Source organism: Triturus cristatus, chromosome 3_2 (genome assembly GCF_964204655.1).
Source record: "Triturus cristatus chromosome 3_2, aTriCri1.1, whole genome shotgun sequence".
Taxonomy (NCBI): Eukaryota; Metazoa; Chordata; class Amphibia; order Caudata; family Salamandridae; genus Triturus; species Triturus cristatus.
In genome coordinates this window covers 885,061,748-885,085,442 of record NC_140584.1, presented here as the reverse complement: position 1 = coordinate 885,085,442, position 23,695 = coordinate 885,061,748, and the positions used below count along the sequence as shown (strand labels likewise).

At 49.2% G+C, this 23,695-nt stretch overlaps 1 protein-coding gene across 33 annotated transcripts in view; it reads left to right on the top strand.

Annotated features, from left to right (window-relative positions):
* Positions 1-23,695, top strand: part of NCOR1 (nuclear receptor corepressor 1) — a 1,832,391-nt gene that overhangs the window by 484,860 nt on the left and 1,323,836 nt on the right. For all 33 annotated transcript variants that reach the window (XM_085649294.1, XM_085649293.1, XM_085649281.1 and 30 more), the window contains 2 exons: positions 15,630-15,731; positions 15,834-15,887. In XM_085649294.1, the coding sequence (XP_085505420.1) occupies positions 15,630-15,731; positions 15,834-15,887 (156 nt within the window). The remainder of the gene's footprint in view (positions 1-15,629; positions 15,732-15,833; positions 15,888-23,695) is intronic.

Here is a 23,695-nt window from a genome sequence, read left to right as displayed (position 1 = left end):
CCAAGGCATTTGTCAGCCACCCCTCTAGCTGGGTGCATTACGCCTATGGTGTGGGCACAGGAGCAGGAGCCCTGTGCCCCTACAGTACCCGGGTCCATTCCTGGGCACTGTAAGTGCAGTGCTGTCATTTAAGAGTGCATGGTGCTGAGAGCTTGTCAAACACGAGCTCCACAGCACCATATTGGCAACACTGAAGCCTGGGAAGTTTGGTATCAAACTTCTCAGCACATTGAACCCACACTGATGCCAGTGTAGGATTTAATGTACTAAGCACCCCAGAGGGCATCTTAGAGATGCCCCCTTACAGCTAACTTACAATCCACGTCTGCTCTGAGGCTGCCCAGGCTGCCACACAGCAGACACGTTGCTGGACCCCTGGGTGGGAGAGCCCCTGCTCTCCCGGGCCTGCAACAATGCACATCCTGGGTGAGGTGAGAAATCTCCTCCCCCAGGATGAGCAAAGGGAAGCTTCAAAGGCAGGCCGCCATTTGGAGTTTCCCCAGGCCCACTGCAACCCCCCACTCTGGCGGGAAACATGGCCGGAAACCCCATACAAGGACAGGGGATGTGCCAGCCTGCCCACCCCACCCCTCAGGTGGGGGAGGCGAGGTGAAGCACATCCCCGGGCTCTCGCCATCTTGAAGATGGGAGGCCCTACCCTATCAGGATTAGGCTACTGCCCCCCTCCCACAGGAGAGAGGCAGGATAGGGGGTGTACCCACCCCAGGACAAGGACCCATTGGTCCCTGGCCTTCACCTACCTGTAACGCCCCTAAATCTAGTATTTAGGGGCCCCCTGAACCTTCCTTCCTTAGATTCCAGATAGAAAATTACAAGAAGAGCAAGAAGAACAAAGACCTGCCCTGCAGCTGCTAAAAAGAGAAGAAGACACCAACTGCTTAGGCCCCAGCCCTACCGGCCTGTCGACTCTCGAACCTGCACCAGCGCGGCATCTCTCGTGGCCAGCAACCTCACCAACCCCGGAGGACCTGGCTACCTTTTGGCTCTAAGCCCCTGGGACTCCCATGAGTAGAGGCTCTACTCAAGAAACCTATTTTTAACCCCTGGCAGCAGCCCGGAACCGCGGACCCAACACACTCTGCACCAGCCAAGCCTGGCCAGTGCCGGAGTGGACAAAGACCCTGAGGACGACCCCACGGCGACTGTGACCCCGAGTCCGGCACCCAAGGACCCCCCTCGACATCCCGGAGGAAGCCTGCAGCCTCAGAACCAAGTGCCACCCCAACCGCGATCAACCAGAGGGTAAGATTCCCGACGTCAAAAGGCACCCCTGCACCCGGCGCCCTGCGGCCCCCTGTGCCCAATCCCGGGGTACCCACCTAACCTACAACTACCCAACTTACCTCTCGAAGTGGTGGTGGCACCTGAAACATCCTCGTCCCCGAGCCTGCAGCCTTTTTCCAAACCGGAACTTTCCCATTGATTTCCATTGAGCGCCCGAAGGCTCAAAAGCACCCTGCACCCAGCCGCCCGAGTGGCCCTGGCAGTGCCCTCTCTACACTAACCTACTTCCCCACTTGCCCTGAGTAAGTGACCAGGAGCCCAGCTCCCACAGCCGCGTGGCTTGCCAGACAGCAGCCACCAACCAAGGCCCCCCTATCCCTCATAGGATAACATTGGGCCTAACTCTCTCTGCACCCGGCCGTCCTGAAACCGCTGAGGGTGAACCAACTGTACCTACCTAACACTGGGGGAGCCCTGAGTCCATGCCCGGAATTTCAACTCTGCCAGTCGAGTACTTACCCTTAAACCGCTAACTTCATTTTCCTCATAGGGTAACATTGACTGGCTTTTTCTTCAAAAATCTTTTAAGTGTGAACTTTTCAAAACTGCAAAAATTCACCAAAAATCAGCCAAGTGACAAAAACGAATTTACTCACCTGCTCCTAGGTGAGCTCCCAGTGCTGGAAAAGTGTTCACAACTATACTTACCTCTAACTCATTTATCTCCCATAGGAAACCATTGTCTGCTTTTCTGTTAAATTTCTTCTAAGTGTCTATCTTTGCAAATTTGAAATATTCTTTTAAAATCGTACCATTTCTGCAAACGAAATTACTTACCTGCTTTTGATAAGGACCCCAGTCCTGGGTCTAGGTACCCAGTCCTGGATTACTAAAGTAACGATAAAGTACTCTACCTGCAATTTGAATTTCTTGCCATAGAGATCCATTGAATGTTTTCTTTGAAATATTTTCTAAGTGCTAATATTTGAAATAGCTAAATATTATTTAAAAATCATTACAGTTATTAAGTCCACTCATCACTTGATTCTGAATACTGACCCCAGGCTGGTTCTAGGAGCCAGACCTGGAATTCCAAAAGTAATCTGAAAAGTAATTTATTACAAATAACCTGAATTTACCATTGAGCTCAATGCATTGTTATGTTTAGGAAATAGGATTGTTTATTGCAACCAACTGTGACTGTTTACACAAATTTATTGCTTAAGACAAAAGTATTTATATTCAACCTCTCATTCTGAGAAAGTATATTTTTACCCCCTTTGTGGTTCTAAAAATAAAACAAGCATATATTTTATATATATAAACCATTGGCCTAGAGTTCAGTTATTGAGTGTGTGAAACCATTTGCTGACTGAGTGTGTACAATAAATGCTTTACACTGTCCTCTGGTACTGCCTTACTGCTCGACCAAGCTACCACTTTTGAGAGTAAGGTCATACCTAACTTTGACCTCTATCAGCCTCTGGGGGACTGTGGACTCTGTACACCCTGTACCTATTAGGGAACAGTATATACAGAGCCACTTTCTCACACCTGGTTAGCAGGAATCCAGTGTACTTCCAGCCGAAATTGCATAAAATATCAGGCAATACGGGGGAGTGACCACGTCAAAAATGGCACTTTCCTGCAGGAGATGCTTCTCAGGCTATGTTTTGATCAGGCATAGCTGATGCTTGACCTGGTGACCCTTACACAATTTGGAAAACCAAGAATACATTTGTTTGAGATTGTACCCATGCAGGTGTAAATCTTGTGAATTTTCTATTACAGCAGTTGATACTCATAATAGAAGTAAAAACTACAGCGAAAATGTAAGTAACAATAACTATGGAAGGGGATGCCAGCTGGCCTGCTAGTAGGGCACATTCATGTATGGCCTTTACATATACTGGAGTCCATTTTAAACCTCCATCGACACATACAGACCTACATACAATATATCCTATACAGGCTATAGATAGTTTTGATGGTTCATTGGGTTTAGTTGAATTGAAATAATACCTAGTCACCCACTGAACACTTTCTATGAGTGTTTTAGCGCCTCCTCTTTGTGTCTCGTGTATTCTTTGGTTACTGCGGATTATCCTGTGAGAGTCAGGAAGTTATCCCTCGACTACTAGTGAAACTGAGAAGTCAAGGCCTACTGGTAGAAGTGGTAGGTATTAGATGCTTAGGTACCTCTATACATAGTGAAGAATAGTGAATACAATTTGTGCTGAGTTTTCAAATAACAGTAGGGCTTCTGTTTGCAGTGAAGTAAAATAAATAGTTACAAAAATGATACATATGAAAAATGAAGGGGCTTGCCCCTTTTGGAGCAACATACGACCGCAAGCACTTATATTTGTTCACTTAGCGGTGATCATTTGCTGTTAGGCTTCAGTTCATTTCAAATAGAGGAATTCTGGGAATGTTTGTTTTTACCATGTTTGCTAGCATAGTTTATGTTTAGTGGGCAGAGCACTGAGATGAGAAGAATACATTTTAGCAATCTTGCTATGTCTAAGTTCCCTTTCTCATTGGTATCCAACTCTGTACAATTAAATGTGCGAAACCCCAGCTTGTGAGCTTGTCAGAAAAATGGCAAAATCCTTGCTCACTAAGACACATCACCCAACTAGTGGAACCCAATGGTATGTTGGGTATTAAAAAACCCCGGGACCTGTAAAGTGCATATGGACAGTGGAAGTTCACAACTAGAACACATCTGCAGCTCCACGACCTGCTGATGCTTTGTCTCTGGTCTGTGCTCTTGCTGAAAGTCAATATGCACAGTGGAGATCTCGTGCTTATGTGGACTTGATAACTTGACACATCCTCGAGGCACATCTGCAGTCAGCTGGGCTTTGTTCCGTTCTTTTGCTGGTTAGGTCTCCCATTACAACAAGATGTTTCTGCAGCCTAGACTTGGTGCCAGCTCAGGAGCGGACCACTTCAGAGCTATTGTGTGACTCAAATCCCAGCATTAGTGCAACATGTGTCCTGGTGGTGCAGATCATGTTGACGTAACTGTCTCTTGGGAGCCAGTGTTTCTTAAGCTTTCATGGCCAAGATAGAAATCCCGAGTCAGAGGCAACAAAATGTCTCTCTTCCTTCAAGTTTTGTCTCCCAAAAAGTAATACAGCATTCTTCGGTCTTTCTTTCGTTTTCGCGGGCCTAGGATGTAGCCATTTACAGGCCAGTTTGAATTGGTGAACGTTATTTTGTTTGTTCGTCCTAGTCAAATCTCAGATTGTAGTCTATGTCCGCACTGGACAAAGGCCACACAACACCCACACATTCTTGTTCTTGCACATGTTCCACAAATGAGAGTAGGCAGTTTCACCACCTAAGTTGCTGGTAAAAAGACATGTACCATTGAAATACAACCACTTGCACCACCATCAATCTTGTTATTGCCTGGATAAGAGGCAGCATCCAATGGTAATGACACCCTTACTGCTAGCAGAGCCTCACTGCTGATCATCAACATTTTGCTATCCCCGGAGAGTCAAGTGGAGTGTTAACATGACAGCTGGTGAGATGCCCAGGCTGTGAACTGTACCTGGAGTCCATCATTATGCAACAAAATATACTTTAAAATGGGAGTTGCACCATGTACAACTTGCTGTACTTCTTTTTATTTGATAGTATTCTTTCCAGTTGTCCTGTGCTCAGCTGATTAATATATGTTTGGGGGGGAGGCGGGGAATAGGTTTTGATATTGTGCTGAGACTGTTTGCTTTCCTGAACCAAACTGGACACTGTTTAATTTTTTCTCTGATGAAAAGTACGGAATGCTGCCCATGTATTCAAGGACACAAAACTATCACTTGTGCTGTTAAGGCTGTTTCATGTGATAAAGTTATTAATCAAATTACAGGAGATGCCCCTTGCTTTAATTTAGGAGTCATGTCTTTGTTTTTACAACAATTAAAATTTTTGTTTATAGATACAGCAAGCATCATCTATGCAGTTATTGTAGAGGAGTTAGATTTGAAAATATGACGGTTCAGATCTAAAGTAACATTGATAAAGGCCCATGCAAGGGCCAACCCACTTGGAGATAGACCATGCTATGCCAACAATTTCCCCACATCCGCTCGTGCTTCTGAGGATAGCCATAAGCCTCCTATTTGAGCTTTCTTGCTATGCACACCAGTCAACGCCAGCGCACCAGGTTGATAATCAGGATGGCGCAGGCTGTTGCCACAGATGTGCTATATTTCAATTGGCCTTCAGGCAGGCTACATCCACGAAGATTCACTTAGCGCAGGGGTCTCCCTGTTCCTCTGCCAGTCTAACAAAGCGATCTTCGGGGTTAATTCGATTGGGCATCCTAGGACCTCCACAATCTGTCCCACCCCACCCCAAAAGGGCTTCAGTCCCAAGCTATGTGAAAGAAGTCAGCAGCAGGTAGTCTGCAGTTCGCACATAGGGGACGGGCACCAGGGAACATCTGCTGTATGCGTGATTGGGCTGATCTGAAAGAGACACGTTCGTGATAGATTCCTTACCTTAGAATATCCCCAGGTGTCAGACTGGATCCGGAAAGTTTTCTGTAGCAGTACCCCTGCGCGTCAATAGGCGGCGTCGTGCGGCTCTGCGCCCGACACTGGCGTCGCAAGCGCCGAGACGACGTCACGGAGACTACTTAGGCGCCACCCATGCGCACTGACGTCAGTTCTTTCTTTTTCCGTGCCAGCAAGCGCAGATCCGGATAGAGCACGTACCTTAGTCACTTTTTGACTTACTTTTTGAGACTTTGGTCTCACCCTTTTTTCTCCTGGTGCACGTAGGGATGCCTGGCTTTTAGTCTTGTGGGGCCAGCCGTTGGAACATGTCGATGGTGGACCCCCATGATGTTTGCCTCTACTGTCTGGAGACTGACCATGACTCCCGGTCCTGCCGGGACTGTCGAGCCATGGCCCCAAAGGCCTTGAGGGAGCGGCGCCGGAAGCTGCTGGAGGTCTGGCACACGCCCCAACGCTGTTCCCGGGACCGCTCGCGGGGCCGCAGTAGTCGCTCCTCGGGCTCCAAGTCTTCGCCATCGGATTCCAGTAAGCGACGATATAAAAGGAAGTGGAAGAAGCGTGTTCGCGCTCCGACGTCTCCCCGACGGTCCTTGGATGCGGATGAGGGGGACAGGGGCCCTGCCCCTGCGGCTCCTTTGGAGCCTGGGAGTCCCGCGGCCTAACAGCCTTACCCGGGTCCGTCGGCGACTCTCGAACAGGTGCAAGAGTTTCTTGCCACCATGGACTGCCTTTTAAGGCATCGGGCTCCCGCCGGTGTGCCTTCGGGCCCCGCGGTCCCGTGTCCAGATCCTGTTGGGCCGTTGGCACCGCCAGCGGATCCAGCTTCGGTGCCACAGGATCCTACGCTGTTTGCTCGGGCCCCGGCGCCACGAGGTCCGGCGCTGCTGGCTCCGGCCCCAACGCCGCCATTGGCTCCGCCTCCGGCGCCACAGTGGGTGCCGTTCGTTCCACCCTTGTCCAGGTTCCAGGACCATTTCGTTCCTACCTGGGACCCGCATTGGGAGACGGCGCTGGTTTCCGATGCCTTTTGTTCCCTCTCCGGCTCTGCCGCCGCGACCGGTTCCTCCAGCGACGGAGGTGGAGGATGACTGGGAGGGGTCCGAGGGCCCTCTTACTTTAATGTGACTCCGAGCAGGACTGGGTTGACGATCTGGAGGACGCCGGCGACCTCAAAGTCTCTTCTGACCCGGGGTTTGCCTCTCCCCCGCTTACGATGGAGGAGGGCGCCTCCTACACGATGGTGCTCCGTCAGGCTCCTGAGGTCCTCAATCTTTATCTTCCTACGGTAGCCCTCAAGACTAACCTCCTTACTGAGGTGCTCCAGACGGCTTCCACTTCGGAGCCTCTGCTTCCCTTCAACGACGCCCTCACCAACGTCCTGTTGGGCACTTGGTTGTGGCCGGCCACAGAGGCCCCTGTGGATAAAAACGTCGCCAGGCGTCACTGCCCGGCGCCTGGTTACCCTGGGTTCTTGACCACTCATCCTACGCCTGAGAGTCTGGTCATCCAGGCCTCGACGTCTTAGAGTGCTTTTCCCACGGCTCCGCCGGATAAGGACTCTTAAGAAGCTGGAGCAGTTTGGTAAGTGGTTGTTCTCGTCTGCCAGCTTGGGGCTGCGGTCGGTGAACACTGCCTGTTTGTTGGAATGCTATTCCCACGTGGTGTGGGACACGGTTGCTCAGGTGTTGCCTGTGAGAAAGTGGCTCTGTATATACTGTTCCCAAATAGGTACAGTGTGTACAGACTCCACAGTCCCCAGAGGTTTGGCAGAGGCTAAAGTTAGATATAACCTTACTCTCTAAAGTGGTAGCTTGGTCGAACAGTAAGGCAGTATCAGAGGACAGTGTAAAGCATCTGTTGTACACACTCAGTCAGCAAATGGTCTCACACACTCAATAACTGAACTCTAGGCCAAGCGTTTATATAAAAAATGTGTTTGTTTTATTTTAGAACCAACAATAGGTATTAAAATATACTTTCTCAGAATGCGATGCTTTAGTTAAATACTTTTACAATTTGCAATTGACTTTTGTAGGTAGTAGTTACAGGTTGTTGCAATAGGCAACACAATTTCAAACACAATAATACATTGAGCTCAATGGAAGTTTTAGGTTATTTGCAATAGATTACTTTCAGGATTACTTTTCTAACTCCAGGACTGGATCCTAGATTCAGTCCTGGGACAGTTCTTGGAAACAAGTGAGTAAAGTCAACTTAGTTACTGTTGTGATTTTTAGGCAATATTTTGCTATTTTAAAAGTTGACATTTAGAAGAAATTTTATAGAAAAACAGTCAATGGTTCCGTATGGGAGAAAATTCAAGTTACAGGTATGCTATGTTCTTGTTACTTTTGTAATCCAGTACTGGGCTCCTATGCTCAGTACTGGGACCTCTATCTAAAACAGGTAAGCAATTACGTTTTCACAGTTGGTACGATTTTTAAAGAATATTTGTAGTTTGCAAAAATTGACACTTAGAAGAAATTTCACAGAAAAACAGTCAATGATTTCCTATGGAAGAAAATTGGGTTAATGGTAAGTACGGTTGTGAGTACTTTTCAGGGTCATTGCTGGGCACCAAGATCCAGCACTGGGATCTCTCCTAATAGCAGGTGAGTATTTTCATTTTCGTTACTCGGTTGATTTTAGGTGAATATTTTAACTTTTAGAAACTCCACACTCAGAAGAAACCAGTCATTGTTACCCTATGGAGGAAAATTGGGTTATCGGCTTTTGGGTAAGTACTCGACTGGCAGAGTTAAGGTTCTGGGCACAGACTCAGGGGTCTCCCAGGGTCAGGTAAGTACAGTTGTTACACCCTCAGCGGCACAGGGGCAGCTGGGAGGAGAGTGAGTTAGGCCCAATGTTATCCTATTGGAGGCAGGGGGGCCTTGGTTGGTGGCTGCTGACTAGCAGGCTACGTGGCTGTGGGAGCTGGGCTCCTGGTCACTTGCTATGGGCAAATGGGGAAGTAGATAGGTGTAGAGGTTACACTGCCAGGGCCACTCGGTTGGCTGGGTGCAGGGTTCTTTTGAGCCTTCGGGTGCTCAATGGATTTCAATGGGAAAGCTCCTGGATGAACAAAGGCTGCAAGCTCGGGGACGAAGATTCTTCAGGTGCCACCACCACTTCGAGACGTAAGTGGGTAGTTGGAGGATAGGTAGGTACCCAGGAGTTGGGCAAATCTGTTGATCGCGGTTGGGGGGGGTACCTGGTTCTGAGGCTGCAGGCGTCGTCAGGAGCGTCGAGGTGAGTCCTTGGGTGCCAGATTCGGGGTCACAGTGGGTGGGGGGACGTCCTCTGTGTCTTTGTTCACTCCAGCACAGGCCAGGCTTGGTGGGTGCAGAGTGTGCAGGGTTTGCGGTTCTGGGCTGATGCCAGGGGTCAGAAATTGGTTTTGAGCAGAGTCACTGCTCATGGGAGTCCCAGGTGCTCAGTCACAAGGTAGCCAGGTCTTCGGGGGTTTGTAAGGTTGCAGGCCACAAGAGGTGCAGGGATTCAGCAGGAGCAGGTTCAAGGGTCGACAGGCCGGTAGGGCTGGGGCCAAAGCAGTTGGTGTCTTCCTCTTCTTAGCAGCTGCACGGCAGGTCTTCTTTCTTTTTGCTCTTCTTTGCATTTCGGAATCTGGAATCTAAGGAAGGAAGGTTCAGGCTGCCCCTAAATAATAGATTTAGGGGCGTTACAGGTAGGTAAAGGGCAGGGACCAATGGGGTGGGTACACCTCCTATCCTGTCACTCTCCTGTAGGAGGGGGGGCAGTAGCCTAGTCCTGATTGGGCAGGGCCTCCCATCTTCAAGATGGCGAGTGCCCGGAGATGTGCTTTACCTCGCCTTACTCACCTGAGGGGTGGGGTTGGCAGGCTGGCACATCTCCTGTTCTTATTTGGGGTTTCCGGCCAGTGTTCCCGCCAGAGTGGGGGTTAGAACCGGGGGGAGCCAGATTGCTGGGTACAGCAAGTGGTCTGGGAAAGCTCACAGAGGTGGCATGCCTTTGAAGCTTCCCCCTGTCCATCCTGGTGGGAGGAGACTTAGCAACTCACCCAGGATGTGCATTGTTGCTGGCCCAGGAGAGCGGGGGCTCTCCTACTCAGGGGTCCAGCAACATGTCCGCTGTGTGGCAGCCTCCCAGACCAGACGTGGATTGTAGGTTAGGTTTCAGGGGGCATCTCTAAGATGCCCTCTGTAGTGCTTTGTACATTAAATCCCACACTGGCATCAGTGCGGGTTTAATGTGCTGAGAAGTTTGATACCAAACTTCTCTGTCTTCAGTGTTGCCATTATGGTGCTGTGGTGTTCGTGTTTGACGAGCTCTCAGCACCATATACTCATAAATGGCAGCACTGCACTTACAGTGCCCAGGAATGGACCTGGGTACTGTAGGGGGAGAGGGCTCATGCTCCTGTGCCCACACCACTGGCATAGGGCATCCAGCTAGAGGGGTGGCTGATGTATGCCAGGGCATGTTAGGTTGTGGGCATGGGACACAGGGATGTGTGCCATGTCGACTTTGTTTTGTCTTGTACCCAGACACTCTGCCTGCAAGGGCAGTGTGTTTGTGTTAGGATACAGGGCCTCTAAGGGTGGCACAATGAGTGCTTAGAGGCCTTCCCTGGTCACAAGGCCCTGGGTACCTAGGGTACCATTTACCAGGGGCTGACATATGGCCAGGGTTTGCCAATTTGAGGTTTTTAGGGAAGGAACATTGGCCCTGGGCACCTGATTGTCAAGAGTCCAGGGAACACTCAGTCAAAGTACACTCAGCAATTCAGCAAAAAGTGGAGGCATACACTGCAAGAAAGATGGCACTTTCTCACATTGCCTCAGTGTCCTGAGGATGTCCAGGCTGTGCTTTCCCAGGCAATTGCTGAGGGTAAGGATGCGACTAAGTTCGCCATTCGGTGGATTTCTACGACTGTGGCGCTGCGTCACCATGCTTGGTTGTGATTCAGTGGTTTCTCGCCCGACGTCCAGAGCTCGCTTATGGACATGCCCTTTGATGGCACTCACCTGTTTGGCGATAAGGACTCGCGTGCCACGGCCAAGTCCTTGGGTCTTTTCCTCAAAGCCCAGCCACTTCTGGGTTTCGTTCCTTTCGTGACTAAGGCAGGGGTGCCCAGGCACGTTCCTTCAACAATCCTGTGCAGAACCATCCTCAGCGCGGCCGCGGACGCAGCTTCCGCAGGGGCGGCTCTGGGAATCAGCGTGGGGGGCAGTCCACCTCCACCCCTGCTGTTTCTACTTCCAAACCTTCCTAATCCGAGCTTTGCGGAGCACCCCACGCCGGTGGGTGGCAGGGTCCGCCATCACCTCTAACACAGGCGCGATATCATATCGGACGAGTGGGTGTTGCAGATCATCCGCAAGGGTTATTCTCTTTCCTTTCAGTCTTCCCCCTCCAGCCATGCTACCTCGGTGCCACCGCATGTCGGGGATCACTTGGTGCTTCTCCAGCAGGAAGTTACGGCCCTCTTGGCCAAGGGGGCCATTAGGCGCGTTTCTGGGCCAGAAGTAGGGCGTGGTTGTTGTTCCCACTACTTTCTGGTTCCCAAGAAGGACAAAGGGGGCCTGCGCCCCATCTTGGACCTCCGGAACGTCAATGGCTTACTCCAGAATGAGAAGTAGAAAATGTTGAGACTGGCTCAGGTCCTGGCTGCGCTCGACCCTGGAGACTGGAAGGTAGCGTTGGACTTGCAGGACGCATATTTTCCTATACCCGTCCTGCCGGCCCACCAGTGTTACCTGCGGTTCACGGGGGGCCAGTAGCATTTTCAGTTTGCCATGCTATCCTTCGGGCTTACCAGTGCCACTCGGGTGTTCACGAAGGTGATGGCGGTGGTCGCAGCTCACCTGCGCAGGTCGGGTTGTCAGTCTTCCCCCTACCTTGACGACTGGTTGTTGAAGGCGGGCTCACCCCAGGCAGTCGGCCACCACCTCCAGACTACGGCCGACCTCCTGCATTTGCTGGGGTTCTCTGTCAACATGCCAAAGTCGCACCTGAGTCCCTCTCAGAAGCTCCCCTTCATCGGAGCGGTTCTGGATTCGACGCTGTTTTGGGTTTATCCTCCCGAGCAGCGAGTCTGGGATATTCAGGCTATGATTCCTATCTTTCAGCCTCTGTCCCGGGTTTCAGTCAGGATGACCCTCCGGCTCCTGGGCCTGATTGCCTCCTGCATCCTGCTGGTGTATCATGCCAGATGGCATTTGCAGGCTCTGCAGTGGGACCTGAAGTTCCAGTGGGTGCAGCATCAGGGCAACCTGTCCGATCATGTCCAGATCTCGGAGGGAACTGCATGACAATTGGTGGATCACGAATCACGATTGGGCCAGTGGCAGATCCCTCTCCCTTCCCCAACCGGAGCACACAGTGGTGATGGATGCGTCCCTCCTGGGATGGGAAGGCCACTTGGGAGAGGCGGAGATCAGGGGACTCTGGTCTCCGGCGGAGTCCCGGCTCCATATCAACCTCTTGGAGCTTCCTTCCCTCTGTCCGGGAAAGTGTGGTGCAGGTGTTCACAGACAACACCACCGCCATGTGGTATTGCAACAAACAGGGCGCGGTGGGGTCCTGGACCCTCTGTCAGGAGGCTGTGTGCCTCTGGACATGGCTGGAACATCAAGGTATCACCTTGGTGATTCAACACCTGGCAGGTTCTCTGAACGCCAGGGCAGACAAACTCAGCCGCTGGTGCTTGATGGTTCACAAATGGCGTCTGCACTTGGATTTGGTGCAAGGTCTCTTTCTGCAGTGGGGAGAGCTTTGGTTAGATCTATTCGCCACCGACGAGAATGCGCAATGTCCTCAGTTCTGTGCGTTGGAACTTCCAAGGTGGCACTCGCTTGGCGACGCTTTTCGTCACGAGTGGAGTTGCGGTCTGTTGTACGCCTTTCCGCCTATACCACTTCTGCCCAGAGTGCTGAAGAAGATTCGGCGCGACCGGGCCCAAGTCATCCTTGTGGCTCCTGATTGGGCACGAAGATAATGGTATCCCAAGCTACTCAGCATGGCGATTGATCCCCCGATCCGTCTGCCTCTTCGGGGGATCTTTTGTCGCCGCAGCAGGGGACGGTCCTCCACCCGAACCTGTCCAGCCTCCACCTCCATGCGTGGAGATTGAGTGGCGGCAGTTGACAGCTTTCGATCTTCCTCCTGAAGTCTGTGATGTCATTCTGGCAGCCAGGCGTCCATCCAGTAAAACGGTGTACGCCTGCAGGTGGAATAAGTTTGTGGCATGGTGCACAGCAAAGGCTGTGGATCCCCTTTCTGCCTCTCTGCAGTTCTTTTATTCCTTCTTTGGCCCAGCAGGGCTCTGCTCTGGGCACTATCAAATTTTATCTTTTGACCATCTCCACCTTTTTGAGGCTTCCAGATCAGCCTTCTCTCTTTAAGTCCCCGGTTGTTAACCGTTTCCTTAAAGGCATTACGCAAACGTTTCCTCCTATGCCGTTCATCATGCCTTGAATCTCGTTTTGACCTATCTGATGTGCGCTCCGTTTGAGCCCCTTCATACCTGTTCTTTGCGTCTTCTTACTTTTAAGACGGCTTTCCTGGTCGCTATCACCTTTGCCATAAGAGTGAGTGAGCTCCAGGCTCTTTCTCCCAAACCTCCTTTCCTTTCTGTTCATCCGGACAAGGTGGTGTCAAGTACCCGTTCTTTTTTTTTTTTTTGCCAAAGGTGGTCACGCCCTTCCACATCGGGCTGACCATCTCTTTGCCTACCTTCTTTCCGCCTCCGCATCCTTCGAGGGAAGAGGAGAGGCTTCACCGTCTGGACCCAAAACTTGCGCTCGCATTCTATCTGAAGCGTACACAGCAGTTCTGGGTGGATGACCAGCTCTCAGTGGGTCGTTCTGTGCATCAAAGCATGTTACTCCTTGGCTAAGAAGGAGCCTCCTGTGGGACTGCGTGCCCATTGTACCAGGGCAACTGCAGCCACTACTGCCTTGGGATGTGGCGTCCTCTTGCGTCAGGCAGCTACGTGGGCCTGACTGCACACGTTTACCAAGCATTACTACCTTGACAGTCCGGTCCGGATGGACGGCTTCCTTGGCCGTTCTGTTCTCCGTGACTTTCTGGTGTAATCTTTTCGCAGACCCACCACTGGGGTTGGTATTGCTGGGGAATCTATCACTAACGTGTCTTTCAGATGCACAAGTTACTACTTGTGTAACAATATATCTGTAAGAGACATTAGTTAGTGATAGATTCCTGCCCTCCCCACCCATCCTCCTCGTACTGCGACCTGATTCTAGGGTTATGGTCATCCCCCTTTCAGGGCACCAGTGGTCAGTTTCTTGCATGGCTCTGTTTTCCTGGCACGGAAAGTAGTGTACAGAACTGACGTCTGCGCGCATGGGTGGCGCCTAAATAGTCTCCGTGACGTCATCTCGGCGCATGCGACGCCAGTGACTGGTGCGGAGCTGCACGACGCCACCTACTGATGTGCATGGGTACTGGTACAGAAAACATTCCGGATCCAGTCCGACGCCTGGGGATATTCTATGGTAAGGAATCTATCACTAACTAATGTCTCTTACCGATATATCGTTACACAAGTAGTAACTTGTGCGATAGGTTGTGTGGAGGTAGTTTACCTGTATCATACAGAGTGGCACAGAGATGACCACTTTCCTAGTTGCCATGAATGCCTCTCTCCTGTCATCTTTGTCTCAGTCTCCCACCCATCCAGCCCACCTCTGTGGAAGGGACTAAAGACTACCTGCTGCATGAATAATAAATGTGAGATAGATCTGGGTTATCGCTACTTTCCACAGCCACCACATTAGCATTTTAGCTTCCAGCGGGCTGTATTCCAGGAGCTGGATGTCAGGGGGAGATACGTCCGCAAGGCATGTCACATCTGGAGAAATTGAAAGAATTGCGTATTTGCCAGGGCATGCTGTTCCTTCATTTCCTGAAAAGACATCAGTGCATTCTTTTTGAAAGCATCTCCTAGGTATGTGATACCTATGTGGTCTCATTGGTGGAACTCTTTTAAGACAGAGTTGATGAAGTCATATGCCACACCACAGGGGTGTAAGCTCAGTCAACCTGCGGTCCCATTGAATCGGGCAGAACGTCACGCTCCAGCAGTGTATTGCCACCCAGGTACCTGAGTCTCCTGTGAGACATAGGGCTCCCATAGAGTTGTCCCAGCAGGCCCTAGAGTCCCACTACAGGAAGTTCCAAGAGATAAGCTGGGTCGTCTCTCCGCCCCTTATACCACTCATTAATGGGTATCCTAGGTTTCTGTGGTATACATCTGAGTGAGCCCTTTGTTTGGCCAAATCAGTGACCTATGGAGAAGTTTCCTTTTCATTTGCAGTGTTGAGAATCTGGAAAGGTTTCCCACTGATTGAATGTGCTAAACAAAAACTATTAACCTGGCGTTTTAGCATTCAGAATTATTTCCCTCAACTTTGTTCTTCAGTATGGCATCCTTTCTACTATTTATCTTTTCCTACAGCACCAAGCAGACAACCTTAAATGTGCTGTGCAAATAAAATAACGTAACAGAAAGCAGATACACCAATAAAGCTAAGCCTAGTATTTAAGGGCAAATCAGTGTCTTCAAGCCATATTTCCTCTATTTTCAAGTTTGTCTTGTAACTGTGATGGGCTAATTTTGCAATCCCTATAGACAGGTTTGTCTAAAAATTCAAAAGTAAACAACGACCTGAAGGGAGTGTTGGGTTGAGCCAAATTCTGAACCTTCCATGGATGCTGGCTTGTTTCCCATAAGTTGATGTTCTTAAAGAAAGGAATGCCAACGTATTTCATCACAGTTACACTTCTGTAGTCACTTGACTTACTGATTATTAACGGAGTGATATTTACCTTGTCTCCCTCCAGACTGTGGCTGACAGTGTCTTGTATTACTACTTGACCAAGAAAAATGAGAATTACAAAGCCCTTGTGAGAAGAAATTATGGAAAGCGGCGAGGGCGAAATCAGGTATGTTTTACCCAGAAGTTTACAGACAACTGATGGTCTTTGAGCTGTTGTTGGTTATCCTTAGGAAACCATAATTTTCCTTTTTATTATATCCCAAATTAGAACATGCCTCAGACACACTCAATTATGCTGGGTGGGGGAGCAGAGAAAACCAAGGTAAGACACCATTGATTTTTCATTTTCTTTGTGCCTATGCCTGTATAGAAAAAAAACTCAATGAATGTCTGGTGTAGTTAAAGCATTAAAAATAACAACTTACACTTTAAACATCGAGCTAATGTTCTGTTTACATATTATTCTATTGTAAAACATAGGACAAACCCTTACACCACACTGGAACCGAAGTCCTATTGTGAAGTACATAAAACACAAGGTTCCCTGGGTTTCATTGCAAAAACATGTATTCATACATGCAAAATCGTCTCAATATTTGCATGTTAGCAGCATTCACTAGCAGTATTCACTTTAAGATTACCTATGTGGAATTTTTGAAAGTTAATATACTTTAAATCAAGTATACTACGAGTTTCCCAAAACAAGCGATTTAAAAAAACATATATATATATTTTTTATTTTAACTGAAACCCATGGAACAGTTTATGTACTTATACAGTTTATTCTGGGCAGCTTATTTTGATTGAGTTGCGAGAACATGACAACTTGTAGTCGCCTATTTTGGTATGCTTTGGGTGTCAAAAAGTTGCATTGTTTATTTTCCTTGTTTTTTTCAGTCATTTTTGTATCCTTACTGTTTTCACTTTGAACCCTATTAAAGATTTTCAAGTGCTTGAGTCTAGAGGCCAATATAATATAATAATGGGCAGTATCAACAACCCGATTCAAATTGTTCGTTGCCTTTTAGATGGACCTCTTTCAGGAGAGCTAGAATGTAATTTACAAAATACTGAAAGGCAGCTAAATACAGACAATTTAAGTTTATTTGTTTGTCATTCTGTAGTTCTGTCCTTGGAAGGTAGCGGCAAAGAGGCAGGTTTATAAAAAAATAAAATGTAGAAGTGATTAAATCTGTTGGATTGCTTAATTTCTAAATAAACAGTACATGTTTGCTGACATATGCCTGGTTTGAATAGTTTGCATACCTTTTTAGTGTTCTCTTAAATCGTCTTATATTGCTCCACACCATCCAGGAGGTGACCTTATTGCCCGATTATACTCGGAGGAGATGCACTGCACTGGTGTGCTTTGTGTTACTTCGGAAGTGTTGGGGCTGAGAGTTGGAAGTCAAACCTTTTTATGATCTTTCTGCAGACCGCATTGTACACAATACTACACAGTTTGGTCTTGTTCATGATTAGATACATTTCTTATCAATCTCTATTTCATGCTTTTTATTCTGTTTCTTATGAATACTTCTGTGAAAACGTGCCTCATTTGCTTGGTTAGCCCACCACTTTTTGCCTGGTTTTGATTTGGTTTTTAATTGTAGTGCACAGGGTCTTTGCCAACCAGGTCCCCTGTGCCAGTCCTTCTTCCCTAAAGACAATCCCACAATTGATACTTCTACCCCCTGTAAGTCCCTAATAAATGGTACCCTACAATATTGGGGTCCATTTCCTATTGTTGTAATTGGCTGTGAAGCCATAGAGAATACATAGGCTGGAAACTCGACAACCTGAGTTCCACAGCCCCATAATGGCTTCCCTGAACACAGAAGTGTTTGGTACCAAACTACTCCTTTCAATAAATCCACATTGATGCCGGTGTGGGATTTATTGTACACCGGCACCACCAATATTTTTTGGCTCGGTACCGAAACATGTCTCTAAGCCTTCCGGCTCTGGATCGAGTGGGCCAAAGACCGGCACCGAAACCTTCAGGCTTGAAGCTGAAAACCGCTTTGGATCCAAAATCATTGACGCCAAAGACAAAGCCTCCTTCGGCGCTGAAACCTTTGGAGCCCAAAAGTGATTGCACCCCGGTGCTGAAACCTAAAACTGAGCCTCAGAAGCGGCAGGATGCAGCTTTGACTGTGGATAGGGATATAGCGTCTATGCTTTATTGTAGAACTCCTGGCCTTCTTCACCCACAACAAAAACTCCTGGATTCCCCACCCATGCCACAATCATCGTTGTCCTACATGAACACCTTGTGGTTTGGGTTTAGGCCTTTATGGCCTACATTAGCATCTCACATAACCATTACTTTGCTTATTCCATCATTGACAGATATGATCACTGCTCCAATACTCATTAAATGAGCACAAATAAAACTGTCTTCTTGCTTCAGTCCATAGAATTAAACCTGATCTCCTGGCCATTCCTTTCACAAAGTGTGTTCTACCTCGTCTCTGTTCTTTTCTGTCTGTGTCTTCGTATGCCGGTTTAGTGCTAGCTTTATTTCTTGTCAGTTAAGTTTTTTTTCCTAACAAAATTCTATTATTTTGTGCAAGGGAACATAACCCCCCTACAACTACAGGGTTTACACTGTATAGTGACTGTTGCAAGCAAAGGTCTGTGACACCTCAAATTTCTGGGGCAGTCTTGACGTCGCGTCAGATTGAGGCTTTCGAGGAAGCCATTTTGTACATCTTTGGCACCTTGTCGGTTCCCACTGGTGTGCCTTTGGGTCCCATGAATCTGCAGAGACATCCGGTGTGGTTCCCACAAGTGGATCCATTCTCTGAGACAGCTGTGCTTTCTGAACCTGCAGGAAGTTGTGTTAAGTTATGCATATTTTAAGAGCGCACTATCACCTGGGAGGGTATCCTGGCTCAGTTTAGCAAAAGAAGCCATAAAGTGAGTCCCGACCTCGGAAACCGACACTGGATGTTATTCCTTTTATTTCTTTGTGCCGAAGAAGGGCAGATCTTTTCTTATTTTAAATCATCGACCTTTCAATTTCTTCCTGCAGAAGGACAAATTTAAGATGCTCATGCTGACCCAAGTTCTCTCTGCCCTGGTTCCAGAAGTCTGGAGCTAGTGCAGGATGCCTATTGCCATGTCTTGCCGGCCCACAGCTGCTACTTGCGGTCCAAGCTGGGCCACAAACATTTTCAATTTGCCTTGCTCCCCTTTGGCCTTACTAATGCCTCTAGGGTGTACACAAAGCTGACAAAGATGATGGCTGTGGTTTCAGCAATCCTTTGGAGGTTACATGTACCAGTCTTCCCTTAGCTTGACGACTGGCTGGTGTAGGTGGGCTTGCCACAAGTCATGGACCATCTCCAGACAACGGTGACCACCTGACATTGTTTCGGTACACTGTCAAAATGATGAAGTCACACACCTCCTTTCCTGAAGCCCTCTTTCATCCTGGATACAGTGTGTTACCAGGCCATCCCCTCCGACCAGAGAGTCCATGACATTGTCTATGATCCCGATGTTTCAGCCTTGGTGCTGGGTCTCAGTGAGGGTGGCTCTGAGACTCCTTGCACTATTAGCAACCTTCTTGTCGACCGTGCCAAAATGGTATATGCAAGCTCTGCAGTGTACTTTGAAGTCTAAGTTGGGCCCAGCACCAAGGGCACCTGTCCGATTCCATCCAGGTTTCGGAGAAGACAACAAAAGATCAGCAGTGGTCGCTTTAGATCCGTGGCAGACCTCTCTTCCGACCCCACCTAGAGTTGACGGTGGTGTCAGATGCATCACTACTGGGTTGTTAAGGTCATCTAAGAGAGGTTGAGATCAGGAGACTCTGGTTTTTGGCGGAGACCTGGCTCCATATCAACTTGTTGGTATTGCTGGCAATGTTCTCTCTCATTATTTTTGTCTTTGTGCGGAAGCAAAATGTGTGTGAGCACTCTTTATTCAGCTGTGTGCAGAATCAAGATTGTTACATAAATACCTGCTTTGAGTTGTACGGCCCCCATTAGACATGACAGAGACTGGGTTTCCCATCAACCCAGTATAAAGCGGCACGGAAGTGTAACATTTTAAAGCACACATATTTTTGGTGTTACTTTTTAGGTCGAGCCAGGGCAGCGCATGCGCTGCTCTGCCAGGCATACTGTATTCAGTTAGGAGCTTGAAGCTCCGTCCACTCTCTAGTCATGTTATTCATTGGCTTGTCAGTGTCCACTGTAAACTGTGGCTGTTCATTGGTCAATAGGCTTAGTAGTCTCTCCTTAGTACTGCCTTGTCTCATTTTGAATCTCCCATGGTGATACCCCCTGTTGCGTGTTGTTACTCTGTAGGGTTTAATTACAGTCTCCAAGCATTATTTTCTCAAATAGCTGTATCCTGTCTGCTGTTTCAGGCAGGACGCGCTTTCTTAACGCTTTGTAAAAATGTTTATAGCATGGGCCCTGCCATTTGCAATGCAATGGTTCTCGCATTTGTGAGAGTTTGAGCTATTGGCATTGTAAATGACAATGCCTTGTATTTATCTGTTTTAAAAACAACACATAAATAAAAGGCATTGTCATTTACAATGCCAATAGCGCAAACTCTTGTAAATGGGAGACCTATTGCATTACAAATGCTTGTTATCATTAGTATCCTTTACTTTAAATTACAGTGTGAAAGAATATTGGCCAAAACCTAGATAGAATTTTATAGAGTTTGTTCCACTTGGAATTAAGACATTGTAATTAGGCCATCTGTGACAAAGCATGCTGTCAAAAGCGCACAGGAATGATAACCTTTTGTCAAACCTAATAAGATTTAAGAAGTACTTTATAGGGACTTTCTAAGGTCTTGTACGTGGGGCTTTGGTGGCTAATAAAAGATACATTTTGAAGTAAAAGGCACTTAAATACAGTGGGACTTCGTCTTGGTATTATTTCTTAGACCATTATTGAAATACAAAACAGACATTTAGCTGGAAATGCTGATCTTGTATTGCTACAATGTTAGAAGCACTACTTAATTTGTGATGGAACAAGTGCTGTGTCCTCCTTTTCCTCTGAAACCCATTAGTGCTTCTGTTGAATGTCTGGGTTGCTGAATACCAAGGTTCTCTTCTCTTGATTCAGCTCATGCTTCCTTCTTTCACTACAGTACTCTCCCCATCTGTTTATCTCACTCTTGAAGGTTGCTTTTCATCCATTCTTTAACCCGTTGTTAACTTTTTTTTATAATTCTGATAATTAAAAATATGGTGCTGGTGGGCCCCACCTTCAACCATCAGCAAAAATAAGCAAAGTTTACAGTGGAGAAAAACATATGGAAACAGATTGATTTTCCACTAGGCCTGAATGGATTTAGAAGGCCGCTCTAAGCAAATGGAGAGAGGTGGGGGCATGACTGCCTCATACTCTAGGCGGTCTTTGCTGCAAGGACTGCACAATGAGGTCTAGGAGAGACTGCTAGCAGCATGACAAATGGGCTAGATCACTGGGATATGTGAAAGGTGACTTGGGAATGACTGTGCTCAAGGTGGGAGCACTGTCTTCATCTCAATTCACTGAAACAAAAGTGAGCATGTCCCCCCCCCCCCCCCCCCACCCCCCACACAGACACACTTTTTGCCAGACTACGGATCCACTTTTGCATGGTGTGCCCTGGGTACCTGCTAATCAGGTTCCCAGGGCCTGTGTTCTTTCCCCAAAAGCCAACCCAATTGGCATCTCTGGCCACATGTCAGCCCCTGGTAAATGGTACCACAGGTATCCAGGGCACTGTGACCAGAGAAGGCCTCTAAGGGCTGCAACACTTATTGTGCTACCCTCAGAGGCCCTGTACCTTCACACTCACATATTGCCTTGGCAGCCTGAGTGCCTTGGTGCAGAACAAAGTGAAGAGTCGACATGGCACACATCCCTGTGTGCCATGCCCACAAACCACTGCCCTGGCATACATCAGTCACCCCTATGCCAGTGGTGAGGGTACGGGTGCATGAGGCCTGTACCCCTACAGTGCCCAAGTCCATTCCTGGGCACAGTATGTGCAGTGCTGCCATTAAGAGTATATGGTGCTGGGAGTTTGTCATTACGAACTCCACAGCACCATAATGGCTACACTGAAGACTGGGAAGTTTGGTATCAAACTTCTCAGCACATTAAACCCACACTGATGCCAGTGTCGGATTTAATGTAAAATGCACAACAGAGGGCATCTTAGAGATGCCCCCTGAAATTCGACTAACTACTAGTGACCTGACTGAGTGGTTGCTTAGGCTGTCACCACCAGACATGTTTCTGGACCCCTGGGTCGAGAGCTGGCTGCTCTCGGGGGACCTGAAACAATGCACATCCTGGGACGAGGTGCCAAGCCTCCTCCCCCAGGATGGGCAGGGTTCACTAAGGGGAAGCTTCAAAGGCATGCCGCCTTTACGAGCAGACCATTTGGTGCTTTCAGCAACTGGTCCCCACTGGTTCTACCCCCCACTTTGGGCGGGAGAACCGGCGGGAAAAACAAGTGTGGAAAAGAGCTGTGCCCACCTCTGCCAACTCTACTCCTCAGGTGGGGGAGGCGAGGTGAAGCACAACCTTGAGTCCCCGCCATCTTAAGGATGGGTGGACTCAGCTAACCAGGGGCAGGCTTCTGACCCCCTTCCAATGGAGAGTGGCAGAATAGGGGGGTACCCAGGGAAGGGACCCATTGGTCCCTGCCCTTTACCTATATGTAACGCCCCTAAATTTTGTAATCTGAAAGAAACACGTTAGTTGGATTCCTCACCTTAGAATATCCCCAGGCGTCAGGCTGGATCCGGAAAGATTTTTCGTCAGCAATACCCTTGCGCGTCACTAGGCGTCGTCAGCGGCTCCTCGTCCGTCGTCGGCATCGTGATCACCGGGATGACGTCGTCTAAGTACTTAGTACTTAGACGCCGTTCTCGCGCGCTGACGTCAGTTCTTTTTTCCGCGCCAGTAAGCCCCGATCCGGGAAGAGCATACCCTTTTAGTAATTTTTTGACTAAACTTTTTTGAACTCTTTTTGGTTCCTTTCTCAGTCGACCTCGACTCTGGTGCCGATAGGGATGCCTGGCTTCAAAGCTTGTGACACCTGTCACCGACTGATGTCGGTCACGGATCACCACCGCCGGTGCCTCTATTGCCTTGGGGCCGACCACGATGCCGAGTCGTGCCTCGACTGCCGGGCCTTGACTTCGAAGGCTAGGCAGGAGCGGTCCCACAAGCTGCTCGAGTTCCGGCAGTCGGCTCTGCGCCGCTCAAGCTCCCGGTCGAGGGACCGGTCGGGGTCAAAGTCTTCGCGCTCCGGTAAGTCGAAGCACAGCAAGAAGTCGAAGAGGCGACATTGCTCTTCTGGCTCCCCTCGCAGGTCGCGCGACTCGGCTGAGGGTTCAGGTGGCACCACCTGCGCGGCTCCGTTGGAGCCACAGGAGTCCCGTCCGACCCCATACCCTCCGGTCCCTGGGTCTGACGTGACTCCGGCGGAGGTCAGGGACTTCCTCGTGGCCATGAGGAACCTGGCTCTGCCGTCGATGCCTGCCAGCGCACCTTCGGGCCCCGCAGGCTCGACTGGAAGGCCTAGCTAGCTGGCGGCTCCTGCCCCGGCACCGTCGTCGACTCCGGTCCTGACGCCGCAGGCCCCCGCGGGACCCAGGCCTGGATCCCAGTCGGCGCCGGTCGACCTCACGACCCTTTCACCGGTGCCGCCCCCGGCACAGCATCCGACACCGATGGGTGACAGGTTCATCTTCCGCCCGGCTCTGATCCTTCCACCTGTGTACCAGTAATCGGATGACGGAGACGACTGGGAGGGGTCTGAGGACCCTCTGGCACGGCAGGGCCAGTTATCTCAGGACTGGGCAGACGAACTGGTGGATGCCAGTGGTCTTGACACCTCCCCTGACACTGGCTTCATCTCTCCTCCGTCCGTGGCTTCGGAGGAAGGTGCTACATTTTCTCTGGTGCTGCGCAAGGCGGCCAAAGCTGAAGTGCTGCAATCGTCAGCAAGCTCCTCGGAGCCTCTGCTGCAGTTCAATGAAGCACTGATTGACTTTCTGAAGGGCACCTTGTCCAAGCCCTCCACAGTTCCTCCTCTGGACCGGAACGTGGCCCGGCGCCACCACCTTACACTGGGCGACCCCAGTTTTTTTCG